General features: G+C 49.5%; 1 protein-coding gene across 8 annotated transcripts in view; it reads right to left on the bottom strand.

Annotated features, from left to right (window-relative positions):
• The window catches only part of LOC109484487 (probable voltage-dependent N-type calcium channel subunit alpha-1B), a 157,441-nt gene extending 156,725 nt beyond the window's left edge, over positions 1-716 (bottom strand). For 6 of the 8 annotated variants that reach the window (XM_019787757.1, XM_019787759.1, XM_019787761.1 and 3 more), the window contains exon 1: positions 277-716. In XM_019787757.1, coding sequence (XP_019643316.1) covers positions 277-298 — 22 coding nt within the window. In that variant the 5' untranslated portion in view covers positions 299-716. The remainder of the gene's footprint in view (positions 1-276) is intronic. The other 2 variants (XM_019787764.1, XM_019787763.1) reach the window with 1 other exon arrangement.
• Between the last annotated feature and the right edge of the window lie 418 nt (positions 717-1,134).

Genomic DNA, 1,134 nt, shown 5'->3' with positions numbered 1-1,134 from the left:
CTTTTAAACTTCGTCGACCACGTTTCGGACGACACTTTGCTTCGGTGGTTCCTCAGAAAGAGGGGCGTGACGTCATCTACACAAGCAGAATCTGACCCAAAACGTACACAAGAACAAATAACAAACCGGCTTTGTAGCCAGAACACCCAACTGACATGCCACGATGAGCCCCTATCTCACTATCCGGACCATGCAGTCACAATATTATCCGACGCAACACCTGGAATAAAGTGGCGCCTTACTTAAGACCATGGAAAGAGAGTTTGAAACACGTACCACGGGTAGCCAAGTCACTCATGATGGCGGCAGCTGTCCCTGGGCGTGTGTTTTTGGCAAAACTCCTTACGACTTATCCACCGTAACTCCTTCTTAGTCAAGCCTGTCGCCTTCTCTTCTCCTAAGTATCCATCCTGGCGAAAATGCTCGTCCGGAGCGGTCGCTGTTGTGGTAAATACAGGCAGACTGTTCCTTACATCGTGACCCCCCGCTCGGTTCGGAGGGTGACTAGGGACTGGTGAAACCGGTCCGACAAGACTTCGATAAGTCGTCACATCTCACTAGCAGTGCCCTCAGGACTTCTACCTCGTGTTTAACAAACATGTAAATCTCCCAGTCCAAAGAATGCGACGTCCTATGTTGTTGATCTTTTGTTGTACGTGATCTAAGCTAGGAAAGTGAGGGCTATATACTTTAGCTAACCCTTAGAACGGCCGCCATAGTGATACCTGCTTTGGCGAACACACACCCTATTTCGTCACCGTCATGTGTTGTCTTTTTTTCGGCTCGTGGTTCTCTGTACTTCCAAACTACACGGTGTGCGCGCACGAGGGGTACTTCCACCGAGCGAGGCAGCTTTTCAAACAATCTTCCAACCCCGCAGGCTCATATTACAACTCCGGAGCGACAGACTCCGACTTTTCTGCTAGGCTCGAAGCGTTAGGAACACGAAAACAGCTAAAAACTACCCTTCTTGGTCGTTTTGAGGTATCTAAAATGGCTGAAAGTATTGTCCACCCCTGTTTTGCTGTTGGTAACCCCCAAGGTAACGCTAAAATCTTCACGTGTGACCTGCCGTGTTGAAGATGTCACGGGCTTGTGGGCAGGGAAGGGATAGGACGGTACCTGATACACACA

The sequence above is a fragment of the Branchiostoma belcheri genome, unplaced genomic scaffold (assembly GCF_001625305.1).
Source record: "Branchiostoma belcheri isolate BF01 breed outbred unplaced genomic scaffold, Haploidv18h27 scaffold7, whole genome shotgun sequence".
Classification (NCBI taxonomy): Eukaryota; Metazoa; Chordata; class Leptocardii; order Amphioxiformes; family Branchiostomatidae; genus Branchiostoma; species Branchiostoma belcheri.
Note: the sequence above shows the minus strand (reverse complement) of the source record. Positions and strands in the feature narration are given on the sequence as shown.